Raw genomic sequence first — 13,808 nt, 5'->3', positions numbered from 1 at the left:
GGGTGAAAAATTAGGCTTTTCCTTTCCTTTTTCTTTTTGTTCTTTTGGTTGAGCTGAGATTCGAAAACCATGCCAAAACACAAAAACAAAAGCAATTGAAATTTGCAAACAAAAATACGCTGGAAGAAAACAAGTCGAACCCTTGGACCGTTTCCTTCACGCACGCACACGCGGATAGTTGCATTTCTTTAATGTAAATTTCATTCTTTTACGCTCGTTAGAGCAAAACCTTGGCTCTCTCTGTGTGTGTGTGTGTACGTGTGTTGAGAATGTATGCATTTGTCTTTGTTTTTGTGTTTGTTTAGGTTTGCCGTGATTTGTCTTCATTCGCATAACACCATCGGTTTTCACATCGCGCTTTCCGTGCACGTAATCCCAACCTCCAGAATGGATTAGTCTTCTTGCGGCGCGCACACACACACACGCACGCATGCTTTCATTCAGAATAAAACCGACAGCACAGTAAGAAAAAAAAAACATCGCGCCAACCAATCGCATGAATCTGTGACGTGGCCTCCGTAAGGGGATGGGAAGCGTGAGGTTCGTCGCCTGTTGCCGCACAGTTCGCTCGTTGAAGTCTTTTTGCAACACGGCGGCGCTGTTGCAAGGGGGCGACTTCAACGGTACAGCCGGCAATGAACCTTCGTTCTTACCCGCCCCCATCCTCCACCCAGGGGGTGCGAATGTGCTTACTTTTCACCGAACCCCCTCCCCCCCTCCTCTTCATAAAACCCGCTTGTGTATGTGTGTTTGGTTTTATTTTTTTCTTCCTCTCTCCAATGTTTCCCGTTCCCCGTGTGTGTGTGTGTGTGTGCGTACTTTCTGGGCGCGGTACGTGGAAGGAAAAATAAAACTTCATTTGTCAAGCCGGAATGTACCGTTACCACCGGGGCCAAGCTTTCCACTGCAAACGTTTCCCCTCCGCCCGAAACCGACCCGTTCCATCCTGCTGCTGAACCTGCAGAACCGTGCTCAAGTTGGAAGGCTGGAACCGGCGAAGTATAAAAGACGTGAAGAAAAATCATTACCGCGCGTGTGTGTGTGTGGCTCTTGAGCTCTCTTCTCCGGGTGCGCGATTTGGGTTGGGTTGGCGCTGGTTGATGATGATATCACCGCGCACCGCAACCTGCGCACCACACCACCATTTGCCACAAGCATTGGTTTCGGTTGGAGCAAAACTAAATGGGGATAGGAAAAAAAACTAGCGGCCGAGAAATCAAACGCACTCCGTGGTACGGTACATGCCCGTGTACATCGGTAAGGGTTACCGTTGGGGTTGGGGGGTAGGAAGCAGGGGACTTGTTTAGGTGCCGACAGGTAAAGGGGAAAGCTGCACCAAGAACACAATCGTTGGGCGACCATCGTAAGCCAGTCACGATTCTGGTAAGCGGGAGTCTGGCCTCCAAACAATCCCAAACCCTTTTTGACGGGCGGCTGTCAAAAGTGAACAGCCAAGCTACAAAACAGCCTCGGCCCGATGGTCGAGAGGCTCCGGTTGGTGGGGTTAAAGGGTCGGACCCGTACGAAAAAGAGGTCGTTGAGCCGCGAGAGAGCCATACCACATTTGGGACGATCGTTTCAGCCTCCAGCATACTCTTCCGTTCTGCCACCAACTGTTCTGTTCCATTGTTAGTGCCTCAAAATCTAATCCTTCTTTTTTTTTCTTCCTTTTCTCTATTGCAGGTGTGCGTGTGTATTTGTGGGAGGCTAAAGTGTGGGTTTGCTACTATCAAAACAAACTGCAAGACTTCAACTATCAACCGGCCAGCAAGCAACCGACCTGCAACAATCGCGACGATCGACAATCGTCCCCGCAAACGCACACATGCGCGGACAGATTTTTCTTCCCACCTGTTCTGTTTTCTATTTTCCCTTCACTGGTGTGGAAAACAGGAATGAAAAAAATCCCATAAACTAGTTCCACTTTCTGGAGCAGATTTTAGATTTCAGAGTTTTTTTTTCTTATTCTAGTAACGATATTCTGTGTGCACGCACGCTCGCGTGAGTGTGTCTGGTGTGTGTGTGCGCGAGTGTGATTTGTTTAAACAGCCCTAAAAAAGTGCAACACTCGCACTCGATTGTAGTGGTGAATCAGTGTAGTGCATGAGTGTGTCTGGTGTGTAGTGAAGAATTGGAAGTGAAACTGTGCATTTTGCCCGAAAGTAAGGAGATTTCCATCTCATCCACCCCGCAAAGGGTACGAAGGAACGTCCCCGAGGAGCGGGAGCAGAAGCCAAGAACGAGAAGTAATGAATGGTGGTGCGGTGCATCGGCAGCAGTAGTAGTAACAGTAGCAGTAGCAGAAGCCGTCTATCACCAGCGGAGCAGCAGGAGGGTCAGCCGGAGTAGGAAAGGGCCACCGGCAGGATTGGTAGCAGCCCGCCTCGCCTTCCCAAAACCGAGCGAAGGAAGCGAGGACGAGGTGGCCAGCGGGCGAGGAACGCGCGGCAATAACTCTGCAGCAGCAGCAGAACTGAGAACGACGCCAGCAATACCTGGTACGGCATGGAGCTGTCGACGCCGGACGACGGGAGTGGAGGGTGGCGACCGCGATGGAGGAGGATGGCCTGCGGGGGAGTCTCGAGGACACCGAGCTGGGTGATACTGCCGCTCGTGGCGTTCGTCTACTTGACCAGTACAATCCACGCCGAGTCATTATTAGGAATAGGTAAGTCTCGATACGGGAAGGCTAGCTCTTTTCGGAGAGAGCCTAGCTCTTAGGGAGTCGAATCAGACTGAATGGATTATTTTTGTTCAGGAATTAAAACGCTGGTCGGGATGGGAGTCAAAACTTTTAAAAACCCTTGAACGAGAGTTAAATTTTTGTTTAAGATTCAAATCACTCTGACGACTACACCTCCAGTATGTGTGGAAATTGGTAGCTCATCTTTTTGGGAGCTGCACTGTTGCTTAAGATTCAAAGCGCGCTCGAATCGAATAACTCTATTAGTTTTTAATTATCGCTCAATGGAGCTGAAGGCTTATAGAATAACTAATATATCTCTCAGTTGCTCATTTGCTCTTTCGGAAGCTGACTTTTGAATAACTCCCACGACTAAGAACCTGTCTCAGATTTAAATCACTACGATTACTAAGAACTCTTTAACGAATTCAATTTCAGAACAACTCTCTGAGACGAATTAAAAAAAACCGTTTAATAATTTCAATAACTCTTTCGCGGGTCTGAATCTCTGATTGAGATTCAAATCCCTATAACGACTAAGAACTCTTTTCTGGAACCTGCTTCAGATTTAAACCACTTTTATGACTAAGAACTCTTTAACGAATTCATTCACTCTTTTGGAGACCTGAACCGCTCAGTTTCATATTCAACTCTCTGAGACGAATTAAAAAACTCGTTAAATTCACTCTTTTGCCGGTCTAAATCTCTGATTGAGATTCGACTAAGAACTCTTTTCTGGAACCTGCTTCAGATTCAAATCTCTTCCTCAGAAGAATAAGAACTGTTGTGCTTATTCTTTCCCTTGCTGAACCGAACTGAATGCCTGCTTCAAAGGTTCAAATTCCTCTGACAAACACATTCCTGAGTTGAATCCCTGCAGGAGATTCAAATATCCCTTGCCGATGAGTTATACTTCAGAGAACTGTTGTGAAGGGCTCTTATTTCATGTGAAGCTTATTTTGGAAACTGATGTCATTTTTAAACCTCTCAGATACACTTAACGACGCTCTCAGGCACTCAGTAATTGCTGGAAGGAGCTAAAGAGTCGTCGTTAAAAATAAACGGACGTTAAACTAATGTTTCTAAGAAAAGTCTTAAAATAAGTATAAAAAATTTTTTGTGTTATAGCTTTATAGCACCATCATTAGAAGGTGATAAAAAACATTTATTATTTCAAATTGACAGCTCGTTAAACCTAAACAGTGCAGTAATTGGCAATTATCTCATAAACAAAATGACGTTAATTTTCGATTAACAACTTCAACTGCACTTTATTCAAATTATAAACTAAACCCGCAACGAATTAACATTTATAGCAGACAGTTTGCAACCTTTTGCTTGATGCACAGGCAAGGACCTGACATTGAGACGCTACAGTGACACAGCAGCATTGCAGCAAATTGTGAAACAACCGTACGGGAATGCGAATTTCCCAACATTTACCAATCGCTTCGATCGCGGTGGAATTGCACCGTTTCCTCTAACTATTTACCATATCTGACAAGCGGAGCAACACGGTTGAAAAGGATCGCTTTGCTATCTAATCTATTCTTCGACTAGCTCGCTCCAGCTCGTCTCTCTTTGTGTGTGTGTGTGTTAGTGATAGCTTCAATCCCGTGTTTTCTCTTTTGTTTGGTCCACACCACGCACGGGCGATGGAGAACGTTCCGTAAAGTGGGGCTGGAGAACATGATTGGATGAGATCTAAAGCACCCATTTTCTCTACGGTGCTGTACGTTCGACATTTTGTAGCTCACGACGAACCTGCATCGAGATGGTGATGGGACCAAGATGGAGCAGTTTGACTACAGAAACGCCGCAATAAACGAAAACGGTTGCTTATTTCACAACTGGCTGCAATATTTCACAACGGTTCGGGTGTTATTGTGTAGAATAATTTGAATTGGGAAACCCGAACGAAAAGATCGGAACGGATAGGAAGCTAGCACCTATAATCATGACAGTGTGTAAATGTTATCGAATTCACATGCAACCGCCGGTAGAAATCGTAAAACGTATCGAAATTCATCGTTCCGATGCAATAACGACTACATTAAGTGGCAGACGGTACAAAGCAAGAAGCTAAAAGTGAGGGAAACCGCCTCCCCCCCTCGACGCACACCAAAACAAATCGATTCGAAATTGGTATTGATAATGATAAGCAAAGAAGGAGAAAGGGAAAAAAATGCGTCTGCTAGGAAAATCGGTAAAAAGGCAGTGAAAACTGTGAAGATGTGTGTCGAAACGTTGCGTTGGAGTTGGGGTTTTGGTGGGTAAGCTTCACGCCCGTGCGAAACACGAAACACACACACACACACACATCTTTCCATCCCCCCTCACACCTTCTCCACCACACCCACCCCAATTCACCCCCTGCTTCAAAGTGAAAGGGTTCGTCGCGTTAGTGAATGGGGAGCCCCCGGGAGAGCGAAAACAAAATGAAGTAAGAAAAGAAAGGTTACAAGAGCGGACGAGTTTTCATCATGGTCCACCACCACCACCAACCAAATGTACCAATAGTGGCTCCAAAACACACACACACTCTTTCTACGACCCCGTTTCTCTCTCTCTCTCTCACCAACTTTTTCTCTTCTGCTTGATTTCATCTTCAAAGCGCGAATTGAACTTTTCCTTCTCGCCCGAAAATAAGACGGACAACAACAACAAAAAAATTGGTTTCACTCCAGCGCCACGCTAAAGAAGGAAGTTAATCAAAGCTGATGGCTCTTCATCGAGCCCCCCACCCCCACCCCACCAAAAAACCACCCAGACCACCCAACAATGCTTTGTGGCTTCTTTCCCCCTCGGCGTAAGGCGCTTATGGGTTGGGGAAAAGCCGGAAAAGGGAAGTGCGGCACATCGTAAAAGCGAGCAAAATCGCAACGGAATCGGATGCCCTGCCATATACTCCGAAACCCCTTCCTCCCCTCCCCCCCCACCCCACATCTTTAGCCCGTATCACTCCGCCACCGTCGATGGTTTGCCTTCTGCTGCTTCTTCTTTTGTTCGGCTTTGCCTTTCCTTTTCACCGCCGCCGAGGAGTTGTTGAACCTGTGTGTCTGTGTGTGAAGGCTGTGGAGAAAGAAGAAACCCTCCCCCCCCCCCCCCCCACAAGCAAACTTTCACTTTCGCCTCCCTTTTGGGCCACCGTTTCGTTGTTAGCGCGCGTGTGTGTATGCCCTTCCGGTTGTTTCTTTTTGTGATCTGGTTTGACTCGCGCTCTTCATTTTTCCGGTTTGCGTGTGAGAGAGGGAACGAGGTTGGTGGTAGGAAGAGAGAGAGAGAGAGACAGGCAGGGTGATAAATATTCTGAAGATTACGAAGAAGTTAAGTAAAGTTACGACAGTTTCGGTGGCATTTTTAATTGGGAAAGGAAATACTAATTTCCTGTCGGTGGAAATTTGGCACCACGATTCGCACAAACGAAAGCTGCTGGGCAAGAGATACTGGGTTACATACGTCCTATATCCCAACACCCAGGCCCCAGTGCCGATGGGATCAACTTGAAGAGGTTGCGTGTATTGCTGGGACCTGACATTAGCTGTGGAGTGGTCCAGTCCAGCAGAGTCAGCTTTTCCCACGATAGGACCCAGTATCCCCATACCCGGCGGAAATATTACCAAGTACGGCCAAACGCCAGTCATGGATTCCAAACCAGCGATAACGATGAAGACTCAAAGAAATCCTATATTTGAGTCATGATATCTCAAAAGTCAAGATGGAGCAGCAGACGCGGTTAAGCAAAGCGCTCGTGACTCAGTCTCTATCAAAAGGCTAGACTTCTCGGGAACTTCATCCCAAAAACTACTGATGATTATATTGCGTTGTGCGATCTTCAACTAATCTCCAATGGTTGATTAGCTCGTCCAAGTTCGTCTTTAGAGTCAAGCGCTTCTTCAGATATCGCTTCAGAGAACTCTGCAAAACTTTGATAGACCATCAGTTTCCTAGTATGAGAGATCGGGTTTCACACGTGAAGACCGGATATAAAACTTCGTCCGGAAACTTCGTCTCCCTGTACGTAGGACTGATTATTGAGATGAGAGTAAAATCGCGTCAAGTAAGTCAAAACTGGTAGAGACCCTAGATCTCTTGAAGTTGAAGTCCCTCGAAGCTCTGCCATCAGAAGAAATCCTGGAATACTGTATAGAATTTGAAGAATGTGAGTCATTAGTGGCCACCGGGATATATTGTAGATCTTCCGCAAATTTAGACTAGTTTTTGCTGTTTCTTCTTTGCTTCCAACCACATCGCCAAGTAACTACTTTAACATGTCCTAATAGGATGTCTTAGAATACTTTGTTGGTAGCTGGACCATCAACACCCGGGGATTCTGTGGCGTCTCAATATCCAGATTTAGCACTCAACTTCTATTGAACGTAACTCACTGCCGATAAAGAGCGGAAAGAGATAGGCAAGAGAAGTTCAGATAAAATAATGAAGTCAACGGAATCCGGAAAAGGATGATTGGCTCCGGTTGGTGCAGCAAAACCGGAAAACGAGAGACGGAAAAGCTCGGTCCGCTTGCATTATTACGATACGAGTCGTTTTCCACCGCCACTTCACCTTTACCCCCTCACGCAGCTTTATCCATGTTTTCCGCCCTCCTCCTTTCCTGTTCCTCTTGCTTTTTGCCACCCCTTTTTTGCTGGAGGGCTTTCCCTTTGCTTTCGCCACACGCTCGGTTGTCCGGCCAAGCTTCGGCAATGGGGGAATGTAGGTTGTGCAGAGGAGTGAGCGCCACCGGAACTTGAAACCTGTCTGCTGGTTACTGGTAAACCGGCAAACCAGGGGTATCATCACCAAGTTACCATATAACCTACCTTCTACGGAGAAATGTTGGAAGGATTATCAGGTCAACAATATGGCGGAACTTCAAGAGTTTTTTTTTTCAAGAAACAATTTTCGCATTTTGAAGTTGGTTCAGACAACAGGCAATATGACCTGAAAATAGCGTAGAAGCATTACATTTGCTTGCGACTCCTTTCCTCCTTCGCATTATCCAGTGCTACCTCAGAGTGAGAGACACACTTTGCCTATTTACATTGCCCGGGCTATGATAAACATGGACCCAAGCAGTATGGCAGTATACGTCACATTGCTGTACGGGCAATGTAAATAGAGGCAAACATCCAGCATCTTGTTCTCGATGTCTTCCCGTTTTATCAAAACCCCGGACCCAGTCGCTTCTTCCATCTCACAACCAGAAGAGGGAGGGAGTGGGGGGGGGGAGGAACAGCGAGAATTAGTCCGTTGGTTCGGCCGTGTATGTGAATACTTTCTATTGTTACGTGGCAGAAAGATGGTGGCCATCACACACTCCGCTCCACTATATTATTACCGACTGTGTGTCGCCCGGGTACTGGGACTCGGACCCGCCACGGATTGACATTCTATAGCCCAGGTTGTTCCCCGGGGGGGGGGGGGGGGGGGGGGGGGGTTTCCAACACAGCACCACCAGTTCGCTCGTTGTTTTCTTTTTCCTCCTTTTTGTTGTTCGCCTTCCAAACCACTCCAGAGCGCCGTTGCGTGACGAAACACACAGATTTACGGTGGTGGCGACATGCGAAGAAGCGACGAAGCAAAACCGACAGCACGGCCGGTACCGGAAATTTGGTTTTGGCTTCAATTGAATAAACTACTTTGCCCGCAACTTGGGAAGAAGACGAGCGTACACGCGCGCTTACAGCTGTGTGTGTGTGTGCTCATGTAAATCACTTTCACGTCAATCTCCTAATAACGACGCACTTGTTGGACCCAATGTGCCCCCTTTTCAAGAGGTGCCCCGGCACTCTGAGTGCTGAGGATAAAGCAAGATGGACGCTACTCGCTCGCCAACGGGACCATGTTTTGAAATCTTGTTCGGGTACATCACACGGAGTAGTTGTATCGACTGCCGGCCATTTTGCAAAACTTCGGCGCTATATTCTCAATACTGCTTTGTTTGAGAGGTCTTGAAAAGAGTACGGGAAGGTACTTGGGGATATCCAAGAATAGCCGGACATTCAAAACACACAGACATTAGGTGTTGTTAGGCCATAAAAAAAAACACATCTCCTCGTCAGATCCTCGAGATATTAAAAGAAGTAATAGGACGTTGTTTAGTTTTTGTTAGAGGTCGATTCTGCGTCGGCTCATGGATGCATTTGTTGCAGGGATTGAAGCCGTTGATCGCTTTAACCTTGCTGCATCGTTCGGGAAACTTTGTGATTATTTAAAACCTGTTAATCATCTGACAACCGATGCGCCTCCCCGGGGGGGGTTTTTTTCCCCTGACGTTGCTCAACCCTTGATTACTTGCAGCTTTTTGGGTGGCTCGACCAAATAAAACGACCCTCAAGTCGGAAGGTGAATGATCGTAAGATTTTATAACCTGCTGACGGAGTCGGCCCCTCGTAATGGTCAGATTGCATCACGTCCGGGTAGTAAAACGCGCTCACATGCATCCAACCAAATGTACCAGCTCGTTGTATTTGGTCTGTGAATTTCCCATGCCCCCCACTATGCATTTGAATGGGTTTCCCGGGCCTTCTTCCCCTCTCGAGCTGGAATGCGATTCTGATTTTCGGTTCTCAGGATTCCGATTCTCAGCGGCTCAAAACATGAGTTCCCAGATCTAGACACCCGACACCGTCGACGAAATCACGCGAGACGTCACGTAGAATGCAAAGCGAGCGCCCAGCCATTCCGGAACGTTCCACCGCTTTGCGATGGCGTTTGGTGTGTGTGTGTGTTGGTGGACCGTTTACATGAGGTGTTACCACCATCAGCAATCCCAAACCGATGCAAACCCCTTAATAATAGCTGCAGGTTCTAATAAGCGCAATGACAACAGGAATGGCCGACCGGGAGAATGCTAAGGGGAGGGAAAAAAAGCATCCACTCGTCATGTGTGTGTGTGTGGAGATGGGTCTGTATCGAGTAAACCGATCAGTAACAATAGCATTATCCACATTAGCATCATCATCATTATTACCATCATCATAATCATCAGCGTCGTCGTTGTAGTTGCTGTCATTATTCCAACATTCGCTGGCTATACAATAGCCCAACGCCAACTGGTGGCAGGTGATGGTGGAGCAGATGGAGACGCTACCATCAATCAAATGCTTATTTAACCACTGAGACACTGACACTGGATCTCCGCCATCCCCGCCATCAGGCAATATCCGGTAGAGGGCGCTTCGCCGGGTTTTTGGAACCATTACCAGACCTTCCATTTTTCTCAGCTAGGCTCATCAGCAATCGTCATGCTGTGTAGCTAATTACTTATCTTCCATATGTCTTCCCCTTTTTTTTCCTTACAGGTGGCAGTATATTTAGTAATGAAACAGACGTGCCATGTCCGTTCGGAACGTTCAAGTGCCCCGAGGGAAAGTGTATACCGCAGACATCGGTCTGCAACTATCAGAAGGACTGCGATAAGGGCGAGGACGAGCTGAACCATTGTCGTAAGTGTTTGACCAGCAAACCCAGCGCAATAGCGCCCTTGGCTATTGGCGACTGTATCACTCTCCATCTCCCATTTCCAGCACCGCCGGAATGTGAACCGGGCCAGATCAGCTGCGGACAGTACGTGTTTAACAAGACGTACTGCATACCGCCGCACTACAAGTGCGACATGACAATCGATTGTGTCGACGGTACGGACGAGTCTGACTGCAGTAAGTATCTGGGAGCGGTGGGGTGGAGGGATCGGAGGGGAGGGGGGGGGAGGAAAGATGAGGTCAGCATGCAGCACGATCGGCGTGTGGCGATCGTGCACGTATCGGTTTCCCCTTTTCATGGAGAATGGTCAGGAGAAGTCTAGCACCAAGATATGGCGCCCGATATCTATGACGGCACGGGAAAGCTATGTGTGCTCTGTTCGAACATTGCTTCGAGGCACGCACGAGGCACGGGAACACCTCCAACAAGTCCACTCACAAGCTGATACAACATGAGCACACGTATCGAATGGCATTCCCTTTGTTTGCGCAGCTCAGAGGCCACAACCCACCGCTAGATCTGCATCTCATGAGCTTGTCTTAGAGTTTCTTGATGGCTAATGTCTTACCTTTACGATCCGGCGTTTACAGCGTACCGCAAGTGCCAACAGGACGATATTCGCTGCGGTACACCGTCGCTCGGTGTGTCGTTGAATGGGCGCGTGGCCGAGATCTGTGTGCCGAAGGAGAAGCGCTGCGACGGCTATCTGGACTGTCGGACGGGCAAGGACGAGGAAGGATGTACCGGGACGGCTTGCCGGTTGGACCAGTTCCGCTGTGCGAACGGTGTGCGGTGTATTGACACGTCGCTCAAGTGTAACCACAAGAACGACTGTGGCGACAACTCGGACGAAGTGGGATGCAGTAAGTGTCGGGCGGCTAGCTTTTGCCCCACCAAACTATTTCGAACTAACGTGCCGTACTCCTTGCATTGCAGATTTTCCACCATGCCACGGGGGCCAGTTCCGTTGTGCGAATGCACTGTGCATACCGGCCACGTTCCACTGCGACGGTTACCACGACTGTTCGGACGAGAGCGATGAGGCGAACTGTACGGCGATTGCCTGTCCGGATAATAAGTTCCTATGTCCGCGCGGTGGCCCGAACGGGCAGGCCAAGTGCATCGTCAAGTCGAAGCTGTGCGACGGTAAACGAGACTGCGAGGATGGAACGGACGAGGAAACGGCTTGCTGTAAGTAGCCGTGCCATATGGCACACTGCAACGTATCTAATCCACGGTCGTTCGATTTCCAGCAACAACTTCCTGTCCGGCGCTGGGTTGCGAGCACAAGTGTGGTCCATCGTTGACGGGCGGGGTGTGCTACTGTCCGGTAGGGCGTACACTCTCACCAGACAATCGGACCTGCGCGGATCTGGACGAGTGTACGGTGTGGGGCCACTGCGATCAACTGTGCACCAATACGGACGGTTCGTTCTCGTGCGCGTGCGCCACCGGCTACACGCTGATGGAGAAGACACGGTGCGTCGCACCGACCGCCTCCAGCCTGGAGCTGTTCTTCGCGTACGATCGCGCTATACTGCGGATGAGTGCGCACGGGCAGGATTCGCGCATCATCGCGAACGCTACCGGTGCCAGCGGGCTGTCCTATCACTACGCCAAGAACCTCCTGTACTGGTCGGACATTAAGACGCGCAAGGTACAGTCGCAGGTGCTGGTGGACGGTGGTTTCGGTGGGCATGATTTTACGCTGCCCGGCACCTGGGCGCCGGTAGCGATTGCGATCGATTGGGTAGGCGACAAGCTGTACGTGGCGGATCTGGTCGGGCAGAAGGTGGACGTGTTTGAGCTCGATGGTCGCTGGCATGCGGTTGTGCTCGGTTCCAATCTAACGAGCCCGGCTGATCTGGCGCTGGATCCTACCGCCGGTTTGATGTTCGTTGCGGACGGTAGTCACGTGCTGCGCGCCCACATGGACGGTACGCATGCGAAATCGATTGTATCGGAAGCCGCGTACAAGGCGTCAGGTGTGGCGGTGGACGTCATTGCGCGGCGCGTGTTCTGGTGCGATTCGCTGCTCGATTACATCGAATCGGTCAGCTACGAGGGCGAGCGGCGCGTGATGATACTGCGCGGTCAGCAGGTCCCGAGCCCGTCCCGGTTGGCACTGTTCGAGAATCGCGTGTTCTGGTCGGACGCAACCAAGCAGGGCATCATGTCGGTGGACAGGTTCGAGGGTTCGTCCAGCATACAGTCCATCTTCAAGGCGAAAGACATCCGGGAACCGAGGGCACTGATTGCGGTGCACCCGCTCACCCAGCCGAAGGTTTCGAATCCGTGCGGTACCAACAATGGTGGCTGTTCGCAGATGTGTGTCGTGACCGCTGTACAGGGCGCACCGTCCGGGCTCGGGTACCGGTGTGCCTGCCACACCGGCTGGCAGCTGTCCAAGGATCTGATGAACTGTCGCTTGGTGCGACAGTTTTTGATGTACTCGCAGCAACGCTTCATCAAGGGTAAGGTGCTTGATCCGGTGATTGAGGGCTTCAGTGATGCGATCCTGCCGGTCGTGTCGCGTCGGGCCCGGTTCGTCGGGCTAGACTTTGACGCCGTGGACGAGCATATCTACTACTCGGACGTGCTGCAGGATGTGATCTATCGGGTGCATCGCAACGGTACGGGGCGTGAGATAGTGCTTGCATCGCAGAACGAGGGCGTGGAAGGGTTGGCGGTGGATTGGGTTTCCAAGAACCTGTACTACATCGACAGCCGCAAGGGCACGCTGAACGTGCTGTCCACGCGCAACACCAGCTACCGGCGTACGTTGCTGAAGAATCTGAAGCGTCCGCGTGCGATCGTGGTACACCCGAACCGTGGCTACATCTACTTCTCCGAGTGGGACCGTCCGGCCAACATTAGCCGCGCGAACGCCGACGGCAGTGGGCTGATCGTGTTCCGCAACCTAACGCTGGGCTGGCCGAATGGGTTGTCGATCGATTTCCGCGAAGACCGTGTGTACTGGTGCGACGCGCTGCTCGATCACGTGCAGCACTCCAACCTGGACGGCACGGACGTGCGGACGGTGAACTCGCGCCTCATCCGCCACCCGTTCTCGATCGTCATACACGAGGAGTGGATGTACATTACCGACTGGCGGCTGGATGCGATCGTACGGCTGAACAAGCTGAACGGCGAGCAGGAGGAGATAATGGTCCGCGAACCGCAAACGAACCGCCTGTACGGTGTGAAGGTGTACAGCCACAGCGTGCAGAGCATTGACGCGAGTCAGCCCTGTGGCGTTAACAATGGCGGATGTGAGAAGCTTTGCTTCGCACTGCCACGCAACGAGACGGAGGAATCGTCCACATCGAGCGCTGGCATAACACCGGCAATGGTTGGATCGGGGGGCCGGCTTGTGGTGAAGTGTGGTTGCCCGTACGGCGAGCGGCTCGGGGACGATGGACGTACCTGTCTGTCCGATCCGAATGCGGAACCACCGGTGCAGGCCTGCCCGAACACGTGGGACTTTACCTGCAACAATCAGCGCTGCATACCGAAGTCGTGGATCTGTGACGGTGACGATGACTGTTTGGACAACTCGGACGAGGAACAGAACTGCACCAGTACGTTACATCAGCTGAGGAGTTGCTAGTGTGCATGCGAGTAATATTTCCTTCCT

At 50.1% G+C, this 13,808-nt stretch overlaps 1 protein-coding gene across 3 annotated transcripts in view; it reads left to right on the top strand.

Annotated features, from left to right (window-relative positions):
• Positions 1-13,808, top strand: part of LOC118517359 (low-density lipoprotein receptor-related protein 2) — a 44,004-nt gene that overhangs the window by 17,486 nt on the left and 12,710 nt on the right. For all 3 annotated transcript variants that reach the window (XM_036063374.1, XM_036063373.1, XM_036063375.1), the window contains exons 2-7: positions 1,972-2,668; positions 9,991-10,134; positions 10,216-10,347; positions 10,762-11,034; positions 11,108-11,362; positions 11,425-13,752. In XM_036063374.1, the coding sequence (XP_035919267.1) occupies positions 2,506-2,668; positions 9,991-10,134; positions 10,216-10,347; positions 10,762-11,034; positions 11,108-11,362; positions 11,425-13,752 (3,295 nt within the window). In that variant the 5' untranslated portion in view covers positions 1,972-2,505. The remainder of the gene's footprint in view (positions 1-1,971; positions 2,669-9,990; positions 10,135-10,215; positions 10,348-10,761; positions 11,035-11,107; positions 11,363-11,424; positions 13,753-13,808) is intronic.

This window comes from Anopheles stephensi, chromosome X (assembly GCF_013141755.1).
Source record: "Anopheles stephensi strain Indian chromosome X, UCI_ANSTEP_V1.0, whole genome shotgun sequence".
NCBI lineage: Eukaryota > Metazoa > Arthropoda > Insecta > Diptera > Culicidae > Anopheles > Anopheles stephensi.
The sequence above is the reverse complement of the archived record's forward strand: the minus strand, read 5'-3'. Positions and strand labels throughout refer to the sequence as shown.